At 39.3% G+C, this 23,682-nt stretch overlaps 1 protein-coding gene across 1 annotated transcript in view; it reads right to left on the reverse strand.

Annotated features, from left to right (window-relative positions):
• The window catches only part of LOC137562326 (dynein axonemal heavy chain 3-like), a 1,996,682-nt gene that overhangs the window by 1,571,032 nt on the left and 401,968 nt on the right, over positions 1-23,682 (reverse strand). Inside the window, exons 19-21 of the mRNA XM_068273663.1 lie at positions 23,479-23,673; positions 22,937-23,125; positions 6,038-6,268 (exon numbers count right to left, since the gene is read on the reverse strand). Of these exons, the coding sequence (XP_068129764.1) occupies positions 6,038-6,268; positions 22,937-23,125; positions 23,479-23,673 (615 nt within the window). The remainder of the gene's footprint in view (positions 1-6,037; positions 6,269-22,936; positions 23,126-23,478; positions 23,674-23,682) is intronic.

Here is a 23,682-nt window from a genome sequence, read left to right on the forward strand (position 1 = left end):
TGAAACTGCAATGCTCCCCTCCACATGTCTCTTTCAGAATACTATCCTGTATGATAGATCATGTTTGACTACAGTAGTCCTTTCTAAACTTATCCTTACAGCTTAAAGGGAACCTGTGGTGAAACGGAGATGGTGGCTGCCATATTTATTTCCTTTTAAACAAAACCAGTTGCCTAGCAGTCCTCCCGATCCTGTGTTTTTAATACTTTTAGCCATAGACCCTAGACATGTAGATCAGGTACTCTGACTCAGCTGACTCAAGTTTTACTGGATTAGCCGTATGCTTGTTTCAGGGTTTTGACTCAGAAACTACGTATGCCAGAAGATCAACAGGACTGCCAGGCAACTGGCAATCTGTACATTGAAATATATATGGTAGCCTCCAGATCCCTCTCACCTCAGGTTCCCTTTAAGGTGTACCTGAACTGGCATTTGCATTAGCTACACATGGGTGCATTTAGTATTAAGCCTACTTAGAACCTGTCTATGTACACTATTTTTCTGCATTTTAAGTGGTAATAGAACATTGTTATCTGTACGCAAATGATGTAGTCAAACAGCAAGCCAAATGCAGCATGGATCTCCTAAAGTCCAACATAGTCTCATCCAGCTAACCAAACTGCTAATCACAAAAGTGAGCTGAAAAGTTTAAATACCCATATTTATTTATTTTTGGGCAGCGGAATGGTCCAGATTGTATGTCACACTGAAATGGTGTGTCAATGAAAGATTGTAAGTTCTTGTTTTAATATGGTAGGTGTTAGGGTTAAACCCCCATTGGAAGGCTACTTGTAATATGGATCACTACACAAACCACGATTAGTAGTACTTTAAATGCCTCCTTGCCTCGTTGCAAACATGGCTGCTGCTGATGACAATCTGAAGCTAATAATGGTTAAAGTTAATAATCTTCATTTGCCATTTCAACTTGTTGAAAGGGATTGAAAAGCAATATATTTGATTTTTTTTTATTCTAGGGCTGGCAAAGAAGCTTCTGTGGAATCCTACATAACGCAAAGGTCTATGAATACGCCTAATAGCTTAGTTAATCCAAATGCTCAGATATTAACTTCGTATAGGTAATGAGGTATCTGTAGCCAAATACTATCTCACTAAGAACACTATGACTTATAGCAATGAAAGTCAGTGCTGTAGGAAGTTTCTAGTGACTAGGCTTTTTATTGTGTATTTTAAAATTTGCCTTATTTTACAATAGCTAAATGCCCTCCATGACCTCTGAACTGTTAACAGTCACCTGGCTGCCACCCTGATTGGCTTTTCAGAGTTGCTTTAAGACCCAGCAGTAGGCCTTTTGAGGAAAACAAACCCACCATGATTGGCCAGCTGCAATGTAAAACACATTGATTGGACATTATTACAGTCCAGTGAAGGAGGCATTTTTCACTCCCCATGTTTTTGTTCCACATGGAGGAGTTGTTTGTTTTGCATATTTGAATATTCATTAGTCCTGTCCTGTTCCCCATCAGGTCCACCATTAGGCCTGCCCAGATGAGTGCTGATTGGTGGCACGTCTGATGCTGGGTTTATTTAACCACTTGAGGACCACGGGCTTACACACCCCTAGTGACCAGGCCATTTTTTACAATTCAGCACTCTGCAGCTTTAACAGTTTATTGCATGGCCATACAACTTAGCAGCCTAATGAATATTGCCTCCTTTTCATCCAACCAACAGAGCTTTCTGTTGGTGGGATCTTATTGGTGCTGCAGTTTATTTATTTTTTATTAATTTGTTTATTTTTTTATTCAAAATGTTTTATTTTCTTCATCCCTCTTCCCTCCCTCCCTCCCCCCCGAGAGTCAATACGTATGATCGCCTCTCATAGGCATCAGCTTACAAGAGGGGGCTGTCCCTGATACAGTGCAGCACTAGACCGCAGCACTGTGCAAAGTAAATAACAGATTTTCTTTTTCTTAACAGTCTGCCAGCCACACTCGCCGGCTGATCACGGAGCTCTGCTCCTTGTCTCAGCAGGGAACGATTGCGCATGCACGTGCGCATTCCCTGCAAATATCCCCCCCCAGGACTTGACGCCAATCAGCGCTAGGCGGTCCTGGGGGAGCGACTCTGCAGCCTCCAGTTAGCGTGAGGCGGTTGCAGAGCAGTTAAAGGGAACCTCCGGACTAAAATTCTACTCAGCAGAACTGAAAAGGCTTGGTGTTTCTTTAACAGTTTCACAGCATCAGCACTTTGTTTTTCTTACCAAAGCATCATTTTTAGCTGCATTTTTAGCTAAGCTCCACCCATCAAAGAAAAAAAGCCCAGGTTTTGTTCCCTGATGCTGTGCAGAGCATGATGGGATTTCCTAAGTTGTTATTTACGTTGCCTAGCAACTGGGAGAGGTGCTAAGGACACAGGACAGTTGGAAATGCGTCTCATGCTCCCTGTCACCTCCTTTCAACCAAAAAGATGGCTGCCATCATGAAATCAAACATTTGCCTGTTCTTCTAAAACAGTGTGGGTAAGAGATTATATTACCTATCTATTTTAATTAACATAACTAATGTAACTTAATGACAGTATGTTTGTTTAGGCTGGAGTTCCTCTTTAAAGGCTTTTAGGATTTCACTTGTGTGGTTTATGCCGGTTGAAAAAGGGCATTTCTTCCCAAAACAGTGGTCTGTCACTGTAACCTCTGTGTGATGGAACAAAATAGCTACTTATACTACTTGGTGGTGCCGGGCCATCAGTGTTCTGACTACTTGAGAGCTCCAGGGACACAGGGGCTCGGGTCGTGGCACACTGCTACTGTGGTGCTCTTTCACAACTTCTCCAGTGAAGTATGACAGTGTCAAAGTAGGTGGCCAGTTCTAATGACTATGAGCCAATAAATACATTGGGAAGAGGCCAGTCATAGCATCAAACTTAATATTTCAAAGATTTTATTAATATTGCATATTTTAGTACACCTTTTAATATATTTTTTTTTATTGGGTCATGGAGATATCCAGTTTTAAATTATCTAGGGCTTCAACTGGTTTCTCATAGTAAAAAATTGTGTGTGTGGGTTTTTTTTAAGCACTAAGTAAGTTAAAAAGAGAGGACTAAAAGTAACATCTTTATTTTGGGACACCTTACTTGGGATTGTTTTTCCGTACTCTCATGTTTATGGTAGGCAGGCAGCAGATTGTGCTTCAAAGCCAGCACTTAATGTATCCTTTAGTGTTGTTTGTGAAGGCTGATGCATTGGTTAAATTCTATGCAGTAGAGGGAAAATGCATCTAGAAGACATCTGAGTAGTTTTCATAGTCATTTATTTATTTGGTGAACTGATAACTAGCCGTTTCTAGGTAAACTACTTTTTTTTTTGCTTAGATGTTATTGCAAATGACTTTTCAATATAAAGAAAACAAAGAATGCTGAAGTGAATGGATAAATCAAACATATTGCTTTTTTAAACCTGTGCTGTATGGTGTACTCTGCAATGCCTCGAATATCTTGACATGTGCAATAGCCAATAGCGCTACTGGTAAATAGATTTTTATAATGCAGGAAAATAATCTATAGAAAATTCTCAATGCAGACATATTCCTTCAAGATATTGTTTAGAAGCTTTTTTTGTTGCTACAGATATGGCATTATGAAAAATGACTATGCAGCTCCTGTATCTAACTTAGCAAGGCTATGAGTAGACATTTCTCTGTAACACAATTTTCAGCCTTAGTTCTTCTATCCTATAAGTTCCATTGCCTGTTCTAATGTGCTCTGGCTTGCTGCAGCCTTTCCTAATTGCACAGTGGCTGTGTTATCTCTGTTATATGATCTAAACTGTTTTCTTCTTTCGGCTCGGCTCTGTCGGGTTAAGGCTGGAATGTGTGGAATGTGCAGGGCTGCTTGTGATTGGATAGAAGCGATACACAACCTCTGCAGGCCCCCTGCAGGCTCTGTATGACTCACACACTCTGCTTATGTGAGCCTATCACAAGCTGGTTAGTTTGTTTGTAAACACTGCCTAAAACTGTTAATTACAAGCCAGGATTGCAGCAGAGAGTGGCAGAAACAGCACAGAGGGGCCCAGGAGAACATAATTAATAGAATGGTATGTTTTTTGCTGTACAAATTGTAGAGTACAGATTCTCTTTAAGGCATTGAGAAAAATGGATTACAAGATGCATCATAATTCCATAAAGTATTCCTAATCACTACCGACTTGTGTTTAACAATTACCCTCCAAGCACAATTGATGAAAATGCTAGTGTTGAAAGTTTGCATCCAAATGTCAGGAAAATTACAGAGGTGGATAGTGTACTGGTCAAAGACACCACCTTTGACAAAGAGGAATTGCATTTAAATCCTGGTTGAAGCAAGTTCATATTCTGTGAGCAGTCCTTGATCAAGACTCCCTAATGTTCCAGGCTTGCCTTCTGATCCTTTACTGGCAGCAGATCTCAAGCACTTTAAAAGACAACTGTAACAAGAGGGATATGGAGGCTGCCATATTCATTTAATTTTAAACAATACCAGTTACCTGGCCATCCTGCTGATCCTCTGCCTCTAATACTTTTAGCCATAGACCCTTAACAAAGCATATGCAGATCATAGGTTTCTGACATTATTGCCAGATTTGACAAGATTAGCCACATGCTTGTTTCTGGTGTGATTCAGACACCACTGCAGCCGAATAGATCAACAGGGCTGCCAGGCAACTGGTATTGTTTAAAAGAAAATAAATATGGCAGCCTCCTTATCTTCTCACTACAGTTGTCCTTTAAAGAGAGCCTTAACTGAAGATTTAAAAAAAAAACTTCAACTTAACTGCAGATTAAACAAAAGTTTCACTTACCTGGGGCTTCCCCAAGCCCCCTGTAGGTGTGCTGTGCCTGTGACAGCTTAAACAGATCCTCAGGTCCCCTGATGGCAGCTGGGTTTTAATTTGGGCCATGGCCGTGCCAGAACTCCAACGTGCTCCCGCCACCACGGCCACAGGCTCAGTATGCATGCTATGGGTACGTATGTACGTATAATGCGTCTGCGAAAGATGGCCACAGCGGCGGGAGTGCGATCAAGTATGTATAAGTCCAGAGCTGCGCAGGCGCACTGCCAAATTTTAAACTAGCTGCCTTGCGGGGATTCAGAGGACAGGTTTGAGATGGCACAGGCACAGGACATCTGCAGGGAGCTGGGGGAAGCCCCAGGTAAGTGAAACTTTTTTTTTAATCTGCAGTTAAGGTTCCCGTTAAGTCTGACAGATGAAAAGTGATATAGAAGGTTGTTTTTTTACTTTAACAAAAAAATCAAAGAAAACCTGAAGAATAATGCTGATGACTTTCTTTGAAAGCATGCCTTTGGCCATGATGTTATGTTGATGCTTATGCAATCACTGACCTAAAATGAGTATGGAAATCAGGTGTTCTGACTTCTGATTTCACTGCCTAGATGGCTTTTGTAGGTAGGGATGGTCGGAAATGCCAATTTCTGATTCCATGGAAATTCTAATTTCTGTCAGTGCTAATTACTGATTCCACAGATTTTTTATTTTCGTTTTCCAAGAAGTCTTTTTTTGGTCATTTTTGCATTCTCTAATTGGCCAAAAACTTGCCAGAGTTGACTCTGCATTCTCTGATTGTGCCAATGCTTCAGAGTTCTGTGATCAGGCTAAAATTACCAATTTCCGTTTGGAAATATGGAAATTTCAATTTTGCTAAATCCAAATGTGCATCCCTAGTTGTAGGTGTCACTTAGAAACTAACAAAGCCAAAGACCAGCATACCAAACAGGCAATTATGTTTTAAGCTTTCACACTATTATTATTGATTTGCAACACAATTGCTAAGCAATCACAATGCAACAGAGCTGAAAATGCGCATTACTGCAATGCGACCATACAGTGCGGTATTCAGGCCTCACTCCCACTGTAAACGCTCACATAATTCTGTACATACAGGTACTCTAAAAAGTACTCTAAAAAGTACAACAATGATATTAGAATCATTGTTTTTAGAAAGCTATAATTGCAATTCTACCAATAATGTATTACAGATAGTACACCTTGTAAATAAATCACAAAGTAGTTCACCTGGATTTCATCAACAGCAGCCAGTACGTGGCAGTTTCCCTCGCCGTATGGTGTAAAGACAAAGCATACATCCTCCCAATCAGCTTGCATTTTGTTGAGCGCCTTCTCTAGGGCATACTCCTTGCTGGCTTGAGAGCTGATCTGATTTAAATCGTCAAGATATTTTTCAAGGCCAAGTTGCAAAATTTCGAATAGAGTGGTGTCTTCCTGTGTAGATATATCAAATCCAACCTAGTGACAAAAAACTGCAGCATTTAAATGTTTATGGTGAAGTAACTCTGCAATATTTTATTCTCTTTGAAAATGTCAAGAGTTATTCCATTCAATGTAGAAGAATTCAAGGGACAATGCACTAAGCACTAAAACTGTAGATCTCACTATTGTACCAAAGTACCAAACACAAACAGCCACCTTCTGCATGACACCCCAAAAACAGAGTATTTCTGAAACTGTGTTAACACTTTTTGTTTTATCCCATCATGACATTTAAAGTCACTCAACATAGACAGCATAACATATGACGACAACAGACAATTCATCCAACTAAATGGTTCCAAATATAGAAAAGACAATTGATCCAATAAACGGAGCCTCAAACAGGGGTAATTAAGTCCAAAACAGCATATTTCTCGAGGAACCCAGACTACAGAGTACAGTAATGGGGCCCATATATTAAGCTTATGAGGCTATTTTAGTGAAAGTTTTAATATTGGTTTCAGTTGCTTTCATTAAAAGTGTTCAGATTAATGTCATGTTTATTAAATACCAAAGGATAAGCTAAAAGCGTAGGCAATTTTTGGTAAAGATATAGCGGCTGGAAATGGAGAATAAGGTGGGTACATATAATAAAGCCACCTACAAAACAAATGGTGGCAGATGTTGCCTCTAGCGGAATAGCTGTAAATTTACCAATATTCTACTAATTAATTTCAATAGTAAAATATCCACAATATTTAGCAATATTTTACTATGGCCTAACCCACGTGTCAAACTCCAGGCCTGGAGGGCCAGATCCATGCCAGTGTTTAGGACGGACTGAGAAAGAAAGGAATGTGTTCTACCTGATGGACCACACCTTTCCTGATTCAGACCCATCAATTCATTTGAGCTGTATCAAAAATGTGTGAGGATCTTGGCCCTCGTAGGACCGGTTTGACATACCTGGCCTAACCTAACCCTACTCTCACACAGAACCCTCCCTCTACCAAAGCCTTGCCCTTAATCCTCCCTTTACCAATGCCTAACCCTTAACCCTTCCTGGTAGTGCCTAACTCTTAACCATCCCCAGGTGGGTTGATTTTCATAATGAGACTTCGTATTGCCACTACATGGGCAGTCCGGTAGTGTAGTGGTTAGCGCCCTTGCCTTGCAGTGCTTCAAATCCCAGCCAGGGCAGTATCTGCACAGAGTTTTATGTTCTCCCTGAGTCTATAAAGGTTTCTACCAGGGCACTCTGGTTTCCTCACACATCCCAAAAACATACAGATAAGTTAATTGGCTTCCCACTGAATTGATATATACACTACACAATTCATACATAGACATAAGACTATGGTAGGGATTAGATTGTGAGCCCCTCTGCAGGACAGTGGAAGATGTTGGTGCCATATAAATACTAAATAATACATGAATTTTCAATATGATTTTCATACTTAGACTTCCTATTTTCGTGAAATATTGTGCTCCCTTATTAAACTGTGGGTGCCGCAATAGCCCCTTATAGCATTGTGCTCCATGTGGTGCTCTTTTTAGCCAGTTGTTGCATGCAACCTTTTTACCTGCTTCGGGCTAAGGCCCCTATTCAATTACTTTTTTCTTCTGAGTCTTCTCAAAGGTGATTTTTGTATACTTTGTCAATAAAATACTTTTTAAGCCACCAGTAAGAAAGAAAATACTCAAAATAATTTTCATAGTACCTTTTTAGTAATTTTTCAATTGCAAAATGCTGAAAAGTTATTTTATAAATAAAATGAAATATTATCTCCTAGGAGAAAACTTAGGAGTAACACCTAATTTGATAAAGGCTGTATTAAGGTAAAAAGGAAGCAGGGGCCTATGTAGCCTTATGATTTATACATATGCTATTGCTGCCATTACATTTTCTACAAAGTAAAATAACAAAATGCCAGTGGTTATAGCTAGTAGCAATTACTAAAGCCAAAAAAAAAGTAGACTGACCCTTTTGTAAACAGGATGCACAACAGAAAACCTGCATCCATATGAGTAGAGTGACAAGCTATGGCTAAATAAAGCTAGTTTGTATGCATGCATGATTTTGTGTATAATTATAGCATGCATTTAAAGTAATAAGAATTAAGCTTTCCTTTTTCAGAAGCTATGTGTCAAAGTATCTGAAATACATCAGAGAAGGCATAAATATGTATATAGGAAAAGCTGTGAAACAAAATAGTTTGCTGCACACTCCACGCTTGTTTAAGAAGAATAAACCCAACTTCTAAATCTTTAAATCCAATTTAGCAAGCCTCATGTAAGTTGAACAACACTGCAGTGAAGGGTATATAAAGCGCAAAAAATGAACTGCTTGCTTGCTGCTAGGGGAAGATTCAAGAGCATTTATTTCAGACTTCTATGTGAAATGATGCAACCAGCGGCCCTTAAATGAAACTAGTTAATCTAGGCTTTGAAGAATAGACCCATACACTTGAGTTGTAGGAACATTTATGAACTGCGGAAAGTAATTACCGAAAGATAAAATAGGATGTCACGGTGCTGTTAGTTTGCCAAATGTATTGCTCTCGTTTTTTGTTTTTTTTTTGCAACTGATTGTCCCTGTCTTATGATGTCATTTTCATTTTTGACAGCCACCCTCTCTATACAACAAGAGATCTCTATCAGAATTGCCTCTTAGAGGCCATGGTTTTTACTATAATGTATCACCAGACTCACAACTGATAAATAATTCAGTCATCCTGTCACCTTGAAAGACTGTAAATTCTTGCTGCAAACCAATGGCTGATATTAAAGAACCCATCTTCACAGCACATGTTAGATCTCTACTCATCTTTGCTTAAAGTGGACCCAAATTAAGAATACAAGATTTCAGAAATAAAATCTATTTTCTAAATTATAATAATAAATAGCAGCCTTTTTTCAGCTGCATGATAACAAATACAAATTATTTTACATTTATTGGAGGAACCACTCCCCTTCCTTTCATGTTTCCGGGACAGAATCCGGAAAACTGATGGAGTAGGTGGTGTCCGGAAAAGGCGGAATTGCTAATGGCTGCCACCTGTATAACCCTAGTCATGCAAAGAGAAGGGTGAAAAGCATGCACTGAAATGCTCATAGGCTTGAAGGAGTGTTTATTTATCTTTGTATGTGTCAGAGTGGCGCAAATAAATATTTTGAATTAAAAACAAGTATTTGGTTTGGGTCCGCTTTAAGTATATGGCCAGTTTCCCCTTAGTTTTCCTCCCTTCTGTACAAAAATGAAATTTGAGGATAAAAAAAAATATACATATTTCTGTCTTCAAAAATCACCATTTCATGACCTAATCAAAACTCAAAGCAAGTAAGGTAAGCTTAATTAAGGTTTGAGCCAATTCAGCTCCTTCCAGTTCTCCTCAGGTTCCACCGTTTGCCTGCTGTTTATTACAGCTCTATTCACCCACCTACTATACATCAGATACTAAAGGATTTATCAAGGTTTTGAGAAACTCAATGAATTCTATAGGCAAAAGGAAGCAGTCATGAAGATTTTAAATAAGCATTTCCCTTAATGAGGTTAGAAGGAAAAGAATGTGTGCTAGGTAAAACAGAGGATGAGAGAGAGGAGGACTTAAAAGACTGTGTACGTGCTGCCATACTACTTCTGGGGCAAAGCAGCTGACTAGATCTAGTCTTGGTCACTAATGGAGGGGATTACAGACTCATGGAGCACTCTGACAAGTGGCATACAGCGGTAAGTATCTACTCCTGTGCCCAACACCACTATTGCCTCAGTTTCCACAGCTCTTCTCACCTCAGGTATCCTTTAAAAATGAGAGAGAAATTTCCTATCTCACAGTTTTTTGTCCTTTAAAGATTATTTGGCATGTACAATCTACATAGGATAGGTCAGACCACATTCAAATATGGATGACAGTGCTTAAGTTTACTTATAATGACTGCTTTCTCAAAAGGCTTCAAAAAGGGAACATATAAGTTAATGGGATTGTTCGCACTAAAAAGGTGAATTGTGCAGAAAAAAACCCACAGTGCTGAAGCATAATTTTGCACAACAGGGCCCATATGCAATTCATTTTTTTTCTCAGTTTTCTCCTGGGAGATCATTTTTCATCTTCTATTTAGAATACCTTTTTAGCACATTGCAATTGAAAAAGTACCAGGAAGTAGATGAAAAATTACTATTAAAATTATTTTAAGTATTGCTGGTGGTTTAAAAGGCGTTTTCTAGTCAAGTTGGAAATTATAACCTAGGAAAAAAACTTAAAATAAAAAGTGAATTGCATATGGACGCAGGTGTGTTTTTTCATTGACAATTTGCTACTGTGGAAAAACATGTGCATTAAGCACAGATGAACATGCATATATCCAAAAATTATCATGGGAAAAAAAGTTTGTGTTTTCTACGCAGACAAGTGCAACTCCCCCCCCCCCCTTTCACTGTTTTATTGATTGAGTAGTAGAACTGGACTTATCTTCCTGGAGGCTGTTTTTTTGCCCTTCCTTTCTATCCCAAAAAAACACTTGTTCTAATAATGCAAGTTAACTGAACATGAACTCAACCATTCAGCTTCCTGGTCAAATAAGTTTCCTGGCCAACAAGCTAAAATGCATGATACAGCACAGTGTGTTTCTAAACTGCCCTGTCCCTGGAGATGAACAGCTACTGAGCCATCAGCATGACAAACTAGCAACAAGCTTAATAAATGCAGAGAATCACATAACCAACATGGTCATTGTATGTCTTCAAAAGTTGGCTTTTGGTGCAAATGTTATACTACCTCTGGTCCTAGAATGTCAGGAAATGTGAAGACCTGTACTTTTTTAATGCTTTGACTTGAGATCCATTTTAAGCAAATGTAATGAAAGTGATAGCAGCAACATAAGAAAAAGAATCAATGAAATAAAAATTAAATTATGTAAAGATACTTTTGCAATGAAAAAAAACCTCTATATTATCTTAAGATAGGTACAAAACATATCTTACAAAATTGTGTCACCTTCATTTTAATCTCAACTATGAAAATTGATAATTCATGGGCTAAACAGATAAACACAGCCAATTCATGATATAAACAGACAATGAGAACTAATAAAAATCAATACAAAAGACAATACACTGACAACAAATGTGGGTGATACAGTATTCGGTGGTGCACTTTCAAAATTAAAATGAAAAAATTACAATCTAGCACTCAGTTTTAAAAGTCCAAAAGTCCAGCGGTTAGTGAAATGCTAAGTCTTTTCAACTCCACTCTAGACATCCAACAGTAGAACACCAAGGTCCTCACACCAAGTGAATGCCGCCACCTTGTCATCCCTAGAAAGGCACACTCATCCTTATCAAATGACCCTCTATGGGTCTGCATCACTTTCATAGTTGTTAAAAGTCCACAGCTCTGCCAATCACAATCCTCTGTTTCATCAGTATCCACAGTCCTCTTCAAACACATAACACCTCAATGTTAAAAAATGATCCCTCCATAGCATAAAAACCATTCACAAGCTTATTAAGTGTTAAAATTGGATACTCACATGATCCAGACTCCAATTTTAGGCACAGAATTAATTGGGTTCTCCCCCTTTGAGTTGGCCGCTGTTCATAAGCTCCATAGCACGCATGGCTATGCCCACCTTGCCTCTGCGTGTGAAGCCACATACTAATTTTGTCACTATTGTGACTCATCAGGGGCAGGCGCAAAAGCAGGCCCGATACCCTCCTCCTGTATCCACCCACAGCCGCATCCGTGTGCCTACATTAGGACGTTTGGCAGTCTGGGTGCTTGCCCACTTATGGCTCATGTCTTACTTCTGGCCAAGAGAACCATTGGGGAATGCAAATACTTGTGTTTTAGTAGTGTCCTGCCCCCCTATCTAACATTGACTCTCAGCCAATGGTACTGCACAGGCCCCATTTCTCAGCATACACATCAGCTCCCCTCCTAGGCCAGACGCCAAAGCTAGGGGTTAACCCTTACTACTAGGTTTGCTGCTACTAGTAAAATGTATTTTACTCACCACAATGCAAACATAGTTTTACATGCAGTATCAAGCATAAACCGACATAAAACTCACCATTAACAATAAATATTATATATATATATATATATATATATATATATATATATACTAGTGATAAGGCACTTACTGTTGCTCAAGAAATGATTTTAGAATCATGGGTAATATCATAAATGCATGGGTAATATTGGCCTCCTGGGTCCATTTCCAGGTTCAACAGACTCTAGGAACATTCTGTAAAGCTAATTGAGTTGGATACTTTGCATGTTTTTGCACATAATACTAGGTGTATATTCATTTACTTTAAACTGTATTGCCATCACATGAGTTCAACAAGTCCCTCATCATCCATATTTTTCATTTATTTACCACTTAAATGGCTATGCAGATGATATTGCATCAATGCTAAACATGTACCCCATACACCGATCATTCTAATCATTACTCAGATACCAGATTAAATCTCTACCAAAATCTCCACCTTTGACTTACAAAAATCAGGATTTCACACCATAGGGGTTTTTAAGAAATTGGTCATGAATGAAGTCATGACTAGCCCTAAGCCCTAGAGCTAATTCACAATGCATCAGTTCCATTGCAGAATAATTCTGCATGGTAAATCACTGCCCATACAATTCTATGGGCCTGTTAATAGAACTGTGTTGTAATGGAATGCCTTATTCTAACTCGCTGCATGCAAGCTTTGCATTCAAGTCTATGGCCTGAATTCACTAAGATCATGCTGGAGATAATAAGGCAAGAGAAAACTTACCTCCACACAGTGAGAGAGTTATCGTATCTTTTCATTCCTTAAGTTACCTCCTCTGTAGTTAATTTACCTCCTCTGTAGTTAATTTACCTCCTCTGTAGTTATTTTCACACGGAGTTAATTAACAGCCTGTCTTTAACTCTGGAGTTATTTTAGGATTGAAGAGTTAACTTAAAGACAAAAGAGTTAACTGTAGGTTTGCCTGAGGTAAAATGTTTCCTGACCACTACATTCCTTATCACCCTGGTGACAACTCTAGAAACATTATTAAAGACAGGAGATACGCTTAGTGAATTGAGGCCTATGTCTAGGCTCCATTGCAATTCACACATTATAATGCAAGCATGTGTTATGCAACTGACCACACACTGAACTTAGCCTAGAAGTCAGTCATAGACGTGTCGATATTTTTGACAGGATCATAACACTGAGTGAATCTGTCAATTATTTGTTAACCTGTGTATGCCCGATCAACTAACTTCTCAATTCTGGGCAATTTACTAGTTAAAGGCATGAGCAAACAAAATGTTACATTTAAACAGAGTGGAAGGAGATTTTTATTTTGTATGGCATTGAGCATACAAAACTAGACAGTGCAGCGGGTCTATTAATTCTTAATCAAATCTAAGATAAAGGCCTCAATGCACTAAGATCATGCTGGAGATAATAAGGCAAGAGAAAACTTACCTCCACACAGTGAGAGAGTTATCTTATATCTTCATTCCTTAAGTTACCTCCTCTGTAGTTAATTTATCTCCTCTGTAGTTAATTTCACACGGAGTTAATAAACAGCCTGTCTTTAACTCTGGAGTTATTTTAAGGATTGAAGAGTTAACTTAAAGACAGAAGAGTTAACTTTAGGTTTGCCTGAGGTAAAATGTTTCCTGAATAAGACATGCCTTATCACCATGGTGATAACTCTAGAAACGTTATTAAAGACAGGAGATAAGCTTAGGGAATTGAGGCCAAAGTAGTGTGGTAAATCGATCACTATTTTCTATTTGGTTAGTAGTAATCAGTCATATGTTGGATTGGATTGCATTGAGCTGTATATGGCCACCGGGCAACCTTTAAAGTAAGCATTCCACAAGAGCAATACAGAGGCAGACATTGCAAACTGTGTTGTAAACTGCTAACCTCCTGAGTGTGAAATTGATTCTATGGCCTCAATATTTTTAAGTTCCCCAAAACTAATCCACAGATCTTCCAACTTTCCTATGATTTCATTGGCCTGTTTGGAGGGTATTCTAGCCAGCCAAAATATCAATGCTGTAGTTAGGTACCTCATACATTCAGAAAGAGACAGTAAAAACAGCACCTACAATTCTCTAATGAAAAGTTTACTTTAAATAAACAGCTATAAATAGTTAAAGCAGTACAGTACAGATGAAGAATCCAGAGAGTAAAAGCATCTCATTTACACGGCACATATAGTGAAAATCAGACAACGTATGGTTTACACATAACAGCATTTCCACAGTATACTGGTAAAGCTTAATGGGAAGCAGCGGGAAGCAATTAAACTATCTGTTGAAAGCAGTTACTGTCACTTTCATCCTCCTGCAATCTCTGTGCAGTAGATCACTTTGTAGCAGCTAGTAAAGCATTCTATACATCAGTTAGAGATGCCTATTTAGCACTTAGTTGTGTACTGTTGATTGATGTGCTTCTTCATGCTTTCACCAAAGGCTGTATAATCTCTGTTGCAGAACTGTTTCAACCTTTTTGCTACTGTCCAAGTACTAGGGGGATGTTAAGAATGCTACTGAAGTAAGGCACCTACAGAATATCAAATTGGTAATTTGACCTAGTAGGCTTTATCATTTCTGGCCTTCTTTATGTTACAACTTCTTTTATGATGTTTTTAAAAAACGATCATGCCTATCCATACCAACATTTAGAGAGTGTAAGTTCAACAGATTGATCATGTGTTTTGCCCTTCCTTGGGGACACCCAATTGGCATTATTGTATTAGAAGTATAATTCAAAAAGTAGAATAGTAAAAAGATATCTTTACAGCCAAGAAGGCAACATTTTCAAGTCTTCTAATGCTTCATACACACTTGAGATAAAAGTCTTTGGAAAATGCAAGATCACAGACCAATTTTACCCCCTTCCATGTAGTATGAGAGCCATACTCTACACAGTCTATTCTATGGAGCTGCACTCCCCATCAGATAAAATCTTTGCAAGATGCTGCACACAAAGATGCCCGTACACACTCAAAAGATCATTATCTGCAAAAGATCTGTTCCTGCAAAATATCCATTCCTGCAAAATGCATTCATAGTCTATGAGATCTGCAGATCATCATACACACCTTGTTTAACAGACTTCATCTGCATATCTGGCAATCATCTGCAGATCTGAAAATCCATCCTGGTGGATCTGATCTGCAGATGATCTGCAGATGAATGTCTGTTAAACCAAGTGTGTATGAGGATCTGCAGATCTCATAGACTATGAATGCATTTTGCAGGAATTGATATTTTGCAGGAACAGATCTTTTGCAGATAATGATCTTTTGAGTGTGTAGGGGCATCTTTGTGTGCAGCATCCTGCAAAGATTTCTGTCTGATAAGGAGATCAGCTCCATAGAATAGACTGTGTAGAGTATGGCTCTCATACTACATGGAATGGGGTAAAATTGGTCTGTGATCTTGCCTTTTCCAAAGACTTTTATCTCAAGTGTGTATGAAGCATTAGTTGCATTCTTTTATAAAGAACAGTAGAGTTGATTGGCAAAATCTCAAATTTTCTCTCATCTGTCTTAATTCTATTTTTCTTATAAAGTAGCTTCCCTTATCTGCAAGTCTTGTAAAATCTATGTCCTTCTAACTGAATTAACTGTAATTAACTTTACATGTGCATGCAAATTTGTGCATTTGGAATGCAAAGATTTGCATTTCCATTGACTTCCATTGTATGCGATTCACATGGCCATTCCAAAAAAAATATGTATTGTCCCAGGCTGAACATGTACAAACAATGGGGTCACATTGCCTTGGAACATGCTTTTAAAGCAAAATGGACGTTAGGTGGACTGCCCCTCCCAATCTGCCCCACAGCCAACTCTCTAAAAGGTACAGGCATATCCTGAATATGCCATATCCTGATCATGCTGGCTAGCAAGCTATACAATTTATATTTATGTGAGCCTAGGGAATAAAGCTCTTTTATTCTGCAGAATGTAGTGCCGGGCCATTCATCTATGTGTACAGATACTTATGGACTGCCTTTCTTAATCCTAAGCACACATTGCAGGGGTACTACACGTAGTACCTAAACCTCAAGAACCTGCTACTGGGACAGATCTAAAGCTAGCCTGTTACTTTTATCTATACAGTAAACATATATACACATAGGATGCAATCTGGTAAGTAGCTACTCCCTCCGAGTAATGGCATAGACATGCCCACACTAGCCAATGGTAAACCTCTCAATGAGTCAGACCAATAAGCAAATGGCTTAACATTCATGGAGTCATTTTGAAAAACCGTAAGCCCTTACCGGTTATCTGCATGAAAAAACACAAATTCTGTGCAAAAGAGGCATTAGTTGCAGGATATTCCTCCAATATTTCTTTATAGTTATCGCATGGTGCACTGCCATTTACCTTAACAACATTTTCAGTTACTGCTGCACATGATGTACAGGAGAGCCCTTTAAAGAATAATTCTTCTACAAAAGTAGTTTGTTTGTTTTAGTTTTTTTTTGTATTCAGTTTGTTATGGTGGAAGAAATTTTAGTTGGAAATCTTAGGCCTCTTTGCCTAATGGTCACTTCTAGTAATTAACGTCACCTCTTTCCCTCATATAAAATGCTGGCACTTAACATTCACCCATCATCTAGCATTTATTGAGTCATTAATCAGCATTTATAATGGTGAAGCAGCTGGAAATTAATCCAGGTGTTGGGATTAGGTTGACCATAAACCTACAGAGTCCCAACAAACTGTCAAATTACAAGTGATGATTGTATACATTGTGGACTGTCCCCAGTGTTGCTATAGATATGTTTTCTGCTGGCAAGAAATTGTTTTTTTTGTTGAAAAAACATTTAAGAAAGTGATCACTGTCTGTGTGACTGATATTGTGGTGAAAGCCCTCCCACAACGTGATGTCAGGGCCATGGCCTTGACAGTTTCATGCATGTGACACTTATTGCATTGTGAGAAATAACAGCTGTTTCTAACGGTCAAGCAGCATCTCCCTCTGTGCATATATATTTATAAAAAAACAACAACCTTTTCGTCTATCACACTGTTAGTGGGTGTGTTTATATAGAATAGCAGTTGGTGCAGTCTTTATCCATGTCTGCTAGTAGTAAAGGTGATGACCTATAGGCTGAGGCTGTTTCAAACATCATGCATGAATTACACAGCAAATTGCAATCATTTCTTGCTCTATCTTCTATTTTATCACTGCTCACTTTGTAATATATTGATTTAGTTTTTTCCTCTGCTTATATCGTTTCCAGTAAAGGTCAACTGTAGTTGTTTAAAGGACAACAGTTGCTTAAAGGACAGCTGTAGTGAGAAAAATATGGAGGCTGCCATATTTTTTCCTTTTAAACAATACCAGTTGCTTGGCAGCCCTACTAATCCATTTGACTGCAGTAGTGTCTGAATAACACCAGAAACAAGCATGCAGCTCATCTTGTCAGACACCTGATCTGTATATGCTTGTTCAGGGTCTATGGCTAAAGTATGAGAGGCTGAGTATCAGCAGGAAAGCCAGGCAACTAGTATTGCTTAAGGCTTCTTTCCCACCAGGACGTTGCATTTTAGGGGACGTTATAGGTCGCATAACGTGCCCCTAACAGAACGCCTGGTGGTGCTGGAGGAGGACGCTGCCAAGCGCTGCATTATGCAGCTCTTGGTGCGCCTTTTTTGTGCTGTGCGATGCGGAGATCACGTGATCCGCATCACGTGGTCCCGCCAGCCAATCGCCGCACAGAGCGGCAGCTCCAGGAAGTAAACACTGCACGTCACAGTGCAGTGAATATTAATTAGCCATGTGGCTGGCCGCGGAGGACGAGGGGAGGCCTCCTCCTCCAACATCACTGAGCATGTGCAAACAGTTTAACGTGGCTTAGCCGCGTATAACTTACAGCATGCAGCACTTTCTTTTAACTTGCTGCATTACAATGTAACGCAACGTGGGCACTGTGAACAGTCCATTGATTTTTCATTGCTGTGCGGTGGGCTGCGTTACAGGCTGCACTAAGGTGCGCCTATAACGTCTTACTGTGAAAGCAGCCTAAAAGGAAATAATTATGGCAGCCTCCATATCCTTCTCACTTCAGTTGTCCTTTAAGAAGTATGTGCAAAGGCAAGCGACGTTTTCCCAGTACTAGTTGTCCGCGGTGAAGCATGCCATTGTGCTTTAATCCTATCACCTTTTCAGTGCTTAAAACTGTCAATCTTATCTGCTCATCTTTTTTTTATCCTTTTTCAACAATATGACTTTTGTAGAAGGCTCCAAAATGACATGATTTGTTTCCATGATTTTACTTCTGAAACCTTATGCAACAGAAAATTCAGTCAGAGCATCATAAAACCCCAACACATTTGAGCTTTCATTAGAAAAAAAAAAGCCTAAAGATGGGACTTGAATACCAATTTACCATGGCTAATTAGTATTTTCAGTTTAGCATATTCACTTTCAGACATATTGCTGTTTGCACATGGTAATTTAGGTAAACAGATAGCATCCACAGCTGCATCAATTAACATTGCTAATCAAAACTGAATTCAGGTAATTAGGCCCATTTATGCAAAAAGTCGATAATTTGGGGGAAAGCTGGAATCTTTGGTAATATTCACAGAAAAGAGAGCCTATTTTCTTAAACAAGACATTGGGAGAAGAGAAAGGCAGAAACGAGCGTGGAGGTAATGTGCGTGAACAAAAATTGACAAATTGAAGCTGAGTATTTAATTGCTCTATATTAACAAAACTCTGATTCTTTGCGCCTAAATGATTTCATTGATAAATGGAAATGATTTACATTTATGTGGTTGGAACATGATTACAGGCTCTGTGTGGAAGAGGAATTCCCCAACCAGCCATAATGGCTACACAAGATCTTTCCAATCCAGGGTACTGCTAAAGGCCATATACATCAGTAGTATTCTGACATGCTTAAGACGCTGCTACAAGGGAAGTTCTCTGTAAAAATAATATGTTCTGTAAGTGACCACATCGAAGACAATTAAAGTGTTCACAGCAATCACTGACAACCATAACAAACACAATAAATGCCTGATTGTATATTGCTGGTATACTTCAGATCTCAGCAGTCAGCACACAATAGTTTATGTTTAAGGACCCATAATCAGGCACTTGTAAAAGGGTGGTCAGTTCCCATAACACAACTCTGCACTAGCAATGTAGCACTGCCCTAACGGCTCTTTCACACTAAGACGTTGCGTTTGATGCAACGTTAAGGCCTCTTGCACACTGAAAGTGATTCCGATTCAGATTCCGCTTTTTAATCAGTTTTTACATCCGATTCAGATTCCGATTTGCAGTGTGCAGGGAGCAAACTGCTAATCGGAATCGGAATCAGATGTAAAAACTGATTAAAAAGCGGAATCTGAATCGGAATCACTTGCAGTGTGCAAGAGGCCTAAGGTCGCATAACATGCCCCTACGCAACGCATGTTAGCTTTGTAGTTGGAAGTTACATTGAACTGCGTTATGCGTCTCTTGATGCGTACTTGATGCATACTTTTTGACGCATACTGATCGAACGAAAACTGCGCATGCAGCACATTTAAAAAACAAAAAAACATTACTGAGCATGTGCAAACATTCTAACGCAGCTAAATAGGAGTATAACGCACAGCATGCTGCACTTTCATTTAACGTGCAGGGTTATACTCCTATGCAACGTGTGCACTGTGAACAGCCCATTGATTTTTCAATGCTGTGAGTTGGGCTGCGTTACAGGCTGCTGTATTGTGGGACTTTGACGTCCCACTGTAAAAGCAGCCTAAAGGAATGAACACTAAATGGCTGTTTAGACAATATTGGGAACCTATAGCCTGGCCCCTCACTAAAATGTCAAGCACAGGAAAAACTTTTTCTAATCGTATTTTTTTTAATTTTCTTTTAATAAATTGATATTACCACCCTCAATTCCAATTCTCAACATTAGTATACAGTTTGAAGACCACTGACTCTGTTACAGCCATGACTGAAGTTATCTAAGAATAAGCAACCGTGGCAAATGTTTACAAACCTACCTGAGTCATATCAGGCTATATACTGAGGTTTGCTGAAATATTAGTTAACTAGACATTAGGCCTGTTACAATAACAGGCGCTATAACACTCCCTCTAAGCTGGACCCCTCCCTCAATTTTCCTCTCCGTGTGCCCTCTCTGCTACCATATGTTTCTCCCATGTCCTCTTATCTCTTCTATTCATATGAGCCCCATCTCTGTCTATCTCCACCCTGAAGCTTTGCACCTCAATGCTGATCTTCACCCCTCTGCACCTGGTTTATTCCATACCCTCTGCTGTTTATTTTGGCCCATGCATGCATACAGTTACCACCAGTGCACATGGGCAGGACTGCAAATGGCCCCCACACATGCACTACAGCCGTGTGACATGGACGCAGATGGAGGATGCAGCGACTCTTGAAATTTAGCAAGTAGGCTGTGTAGTTTAGCAGTTGCAAGTTGTGTGCATGTTTGCAACTCAGGCTGCCTGTGGAAATTTCTGAATGTGAAAGCTATATGCAACAGTGACTGTGACTGCACTACCCATGGAGAACTGTCCATGAGAACTGTAAATAACCAAACCCTGTGTTTTAGTATTAACTGAATTGTCAGTGCCCTTAGAGCCCTTTTCCACTAGCGGCGTTTGCGATGCTGAATCGCAAAATCGCAAACCGCTAGTGATTTTGAAATCGCTACGGTTTGCTTTTTAACATAGGAATTGCGGTAGGTAATTTCCACTACAGCAATTCGTTTTTGACTCAAACGCGATCGCACCGCGGAGCGATCTTTGCCGCGATTTTGCTATGCAGTGCATTGCATAGCAAAATCGTGAACGCAATCGCCGGAAAGTTTCCTGCACTTGCGATTCAGCAATCGCTAGCGTTTAGCGCGAATGCTAGCGATTGCTAGTGGAAAAGGGCCCTTACTGTAATTCTAGGTCTAACTTAGTCTTCCCACCAATAACTTATTTTGCCTAACTATGTAGTGACATCACTCTCACAAGCTCTGCTCCACATGGCCATATCAAGTCCATACATTGCAATGATAAAGGTCAAAACAGGATATCTTAAAATTCCTGCTGAACTGCGGAGCCCTTTGCCTAATAAGGTTTACTTGATGACATAACTTCTTTTGTAAAATGTGTTCTGAATTGAAAAACAATGAGCAAAAGGATTTTTTACCTCTTTCTCAAATCTTTTAACAGAGATACAGGTACAACTTAAATGCAAGATATACGGAAGCTAGATAGAGTTAGAGTGCATTAGTTACCGCCTTACTTCCCATTCAAGGCTGACTGCTTATTAGAGTAATGTCTATGTCAAAGTCATGTTATTGCTTATACATCCAATGGAAGTGCAGGCGCAAACTTCTGTGATGTCATCTACCAGTCGCTGAACCAACGGAAAGGTCAGTGCTTAGGCTAGGTTCTGACTACACTGGGTGCACAATGGAGAGCTCACAGTTTATCCTCCTGCTGTACCCCAACGTGTGTCCATCGACACGTTCCCACTATCCACCATTGTGCATCAGTTCCACTGTTGTTACTGCCATTGGAATCTTGTGCCACTGCTGCAACCATCACTTGGCTCCACTGCAGGGTACACACACCAGCATATATGTGGGTTGCAATGAGAATCTTGCCTAGCAACAGGAAGGATTCTTGTTGATCCACCACTCAGTAAACCAATGAGAATCCTCCCTGCTAGGAAGGATTCTCATTTTTTCTGCAATCTAATGGGAACCTGCTTCTGCCTGGACTCTGATCTATATACCAGCAGAGTGTCCCTTGCAGTGGGGCCGAGTGGTGTGGTGGAGGACCATATATGACTGAAGATACAAAAGACAGGTGAGTAGCGCAGGAACATATGTGGCGACAAGACTAGTGAGAACTCACACTGCCTATTCTCATAAGCTTGTATTGGGTCTGTTGGCATACAGTTTGTCACCAATCCAAGAAAAATCATGCAGGTTCCTAATTTGCATTCCGTTTAACTCAACTGGTCAAACGGATCTGTTGCAGACTACCATAGGATCTAGGAACATGTCTTCAAAAATGGTTGGGTTTTTTGCTATTGGCAATGGGCCTTAGTCACGTGGGGAAGGGGTTAAACAAACTGGTCAAAACTATCACCTCTAGTCTCCATATATAGACATTTTAAGAAACCGTCAGTACGGAACAGTAAGTAAAACTGCAGTTAATAAATCCTTATATGTTTTTCACTTTTGATTACACTTACGAGAACAAATCTCATATTCCATTATATGTCAAAGTCCATAGAGGACTCCTGCATAGATTTGTGGTGGGTGCTTCTGATGACAAAAGCAAAGAAGCAGGGCAGCATGAGACAAACATTTGTGTGACCTTAACAAACACCTACTGCATGGTTTAAGGAAACTAGTCAGCTTAACAAGAAAGAACTTCAACATTTAGATCGATTGTTATTGCTCTAAGTGACATATTGCGTAGTTTATTATTCTCCTATATCCAAGTCAATGCAAGTACAGTTTAAATGTTCCTAACATGCCAACTTGTTATATGATTTTAGAACACTTAACTTTCTGCCACAGCAGAATTGACAGGATGATAAAAACATATGACAAATGAAAATGACAAAAGTGGTACGACTTACAATAGAGACAAGCAACACAATACATTCTTGTCACAGTAATAAACTGACAAATTGTTCTATCACCTTTTCGCTCATTAGGTTCCAGTGTCTTGGCTTGATCCCTGGTGTACACAAAGCTGTTACAAGAGGCATGTTGATCTTAAACTTCTCAAGCTTGGTCTTAATAGTGGTAGCGACTTTAAGAGGTCCATGTAAGTCCGGGTGATAAAATGCTTTTGTCAGTTTGTAACTAGCCTTCCATAAATTCTGCACCTGATGACAAACATTTTTCAGAAAACAGTTATTGATTTTTTACAGTTGTGCAGGACTCATCTATCATGTTGCCAGGCTCAGGGTAATGCTTGTCATATTAGACCAATAAAATTTAAATTTAAATTGATTTCACAACAAAACAGCACATTAGTCTTTCTTTAGGGAATGGACAGCTCCTTTTCAGACCACTTATCCAAGAGGTGTTCCTCTCTACCATATTAAAAGCTTAACAGCTCCATAAAATATAATCCCTTCTATATTTTACATAAAATCTGGTATAGAGCTTCGTTCTTATAACAACAACCCCAGTGTCGAAAACATGGACAACGTGATAGTGTAGAATGATGACGTACCTCCTCCTCTACCTCTTCTGCATTGACCATTAGAAAAGGACCATTCATCCATTTGTCATAACAAGAGCTAAAGTGGGCTGCGGCTGTCCATAGCTTTTCATAGGGTTCCTTTAATTTGCAGATCTCAGATATTTGGTTGAATGTGCTTATTTGTTCAGCTTCTAAAAGCCTTTCCTCTTTATTAATTAGAGATTTCTAAAACAA

This window comes from Hyperolius riggenbachi, chromosome 3 (assembly GCF_040937935.1).
Source record: "Hyperolius riggenbachi isolate aHypRig1 chromosome 3, aHypRig1.pri, whole genome shotgun sequence".
In the NCBI taxonomy this organism is placed as follows: domain Eukaryota; kingdom Metazoa; phylum Chordata; class Amphibia; order Anura; family Hyperoliidae; genus Hyperolius; species Hyperolius riggenbachi.